This window comes from Temnothorax longispinosus, unplaced genomic scaffold, assembly GCF_030848805.1.
Source record: "Temnothorax longispinosus isolate EJ_2023e unplaced genomic scaffold, Tlon_JGU_v1 HiC_scaffold_807, whole genome shotgun sequence".
In the NCBI taxonomy this organism is placed as follows: domain Eukaryota; kingdom Metazoa; phylum Arthropoda; class Insecta; order Hymenoptera; family Formicidae; genus Temnothorax; species Temnothorax longispinosus.
Genome location: NW_027270678.1, coordinates 1 through 2,078, shown reverse-complemented (window position 1 = coordinate 2,078; position 2,078 = coordinate 1). Strand labels below are relative to the sequence as shown.

The following is a 2,078-nucleotide window of genomic DNA, read 5'->3' as shown; positions in this document are numbered from 1 at the left end:
AAGATTATTTAACACTCTGTATCTTATCATATGCTCATCGTTGTTAAGTAAATGGGCAACTTTGTTAGATATGTTTTTTATAAACGGGATGACTATGGGTGCGTTCCGAGTTACGCATAAAGCGCGTAGACTGCATAGAAAGTCGTTCCGATTTAGCCAATGCGCGCATTGGGAGCGCTTTGGTAGCGCAGAGAATTCCCTAGATTGTACTGACCGTACTGAATTCTTAGCACTCCTCTCAGCGCATTGACTACTTCTATTTCGACTTGAAGCAGTTGATGCGTCTGATGCGTTTATGCGGTCTATGCGCTTCATGTGTAATTCGGAACGAACAATCGTTCTTCCAATAAATCCGTTAACCTGTCCTTTCGCGATGGAACAGCAACTGCAAGAATTTCCGGTTATAATAGAAGAAACTAACGAAGTAATAACGTTATAATTAAGTACAGAAGATGTGGAGAAAGCAAGGGATGGTAAAGTTAATGTATTATTTTACATGGATTTATTTAATGTATAGGTTATACGTTAGTTTAACCATTGTGTTGTTTTTCATAGACTCAGAATTTTTGCGGGACCTTGTTGCAAAAGCACAAGGCGTAAATAACAATAATATCGAGCCTGTAACTGAACTGGAAGATTCAACAAGTGAAAATGCTGTTGACAAAAACAATGCCGGTAAGATGCACACTTTATTTTTGTGTAACCAGTGTCTATAATCAAGTCTTTAATTTTGTATAAAAGTATGTTTATGCAAGTTTAAGAATAATATATATACTAATATTTCTTGATGATCTTTTGTGTTTACTTTTTAATTTAATTTTTAGATGAGTCAAAAACATTCGTATGGCTGGACAAAGCGGTACTTTTATTAATTGAACTGTATAGAGAAAAGGAGGAAGAGTTCTCAAGTGGTTTCAAGCGTAGCAACAAAATTTGAACTGAAATTGCTGCTGAGATGAACAAAGCCAATCCAGCCTACGAAATAACAGCACAGCAATGTTCATCAAAAATGGCTGGCTTGAAGCGGACGTATAAAAATATTGTTGATCTGAATAAGAAGAGCGGCAATAATAGAAATTCATGGGCATTTTTTTCGGTATGTTTTATCACGCACGCACGCACGCACGCACGCACGCACACATTTTATTTATTGTATGCGATATTCACAGGTGTGCAACAAGATATATTTGTATATTATTTAACACATTATTCCCATCATGCACTAGGTTATGAATTCATTATTTGATGACAAAGCGTCCATTAGGCCTCTTGCAATTGCTACAAGTGACGGTCCATCGGACCCAAATCAGGAAGGATCATCGTTATCAATGATTTCATTTCCTACATCGAAAAGTAAGACTTTTCACTTGTGTACACTTGTAGTGTAAAGTGCTCTTATCGCGGCTTACAGCGCTTAAGCGTCAAGACAAACGCAGCCTTAATATTAATTTAATTCGGTTCTTATTATTTATTATAGTATAATAGTCGTTTTTGTATTGTTTATTACAGGTCCGCCGAAAAAGAGAAAACGAATGGAAAACGTTATGGAAGAGTTCTTGGCCAATATTGCGATAGAAAAAGAAGAAAAAAAAGAAGAAATGAAAAGACAAGAAAAGATACGCGAAGAAAGAAGAATACAACGTGACAAAAGGCATGAGGATCAAATAAGCGTACAGAAGTCATTAGTCTCCATATTAGGACAATTTATTTAAAAAATGTAGTTTGTACTCTTCTTAAAAGAAATGTTTAAAGTTAAGCGTTACTAGTTGGAAGCTTTAAAAGATTTATTTTATATTAATTACTTTATTTTAATTACGAGTTTTAAATTGGTTTAAGTGGGTTGTAATTCTCACAAAGTATGATTTTATGTTACGTTATGCTTACGAGCAATAGGTCTCGCCTATCAAGGGATATCTTTTAAACGCTTTTTTAAAAAATTTTAAGAAAAAATTATTTTTATTTTTTAAAATGTGAAAATACAAACATTTAAAATACTAGTTATTTTGTTCACATTTCAAAATGTACGACTGAAATGTACGACTGAAATTCATAAGACTGAATAATATAATAGAAATAAA

The 2,078-nt window shown here is 33.7% G+C and overlaps 1 protein-coding gene across 1 annotated transcript; it reads left to right on the top strand.

The window, feature by feature from the left end:
* The first annotated feature begins 824 nt into the window (after positions 1 to 824).
* LOC139825033 (uncharacterized) lies at positions 825 to 1,997 on the top strand. Its single transcript, XM_071797571.1, has 3 exons — positions 825 to 1,096; positions 1,227 to 1,353; positions 1,510 to 1,997. The coding sequence occupies exons 1-3, from the start codon at positions 956 to 958 to the stop codon at positions 1,710 to 1,712; spliced, it is 471 nt and encodes a 156-aa protein (XP_071653672.1). The 5' UTR covers positions 825 to 955; the 3' UTR covers positions 1,713 to 1,997.
* The last annotated feature ends 81 nt before the right edge of the window (positions 1,998 to 2,078 follow it).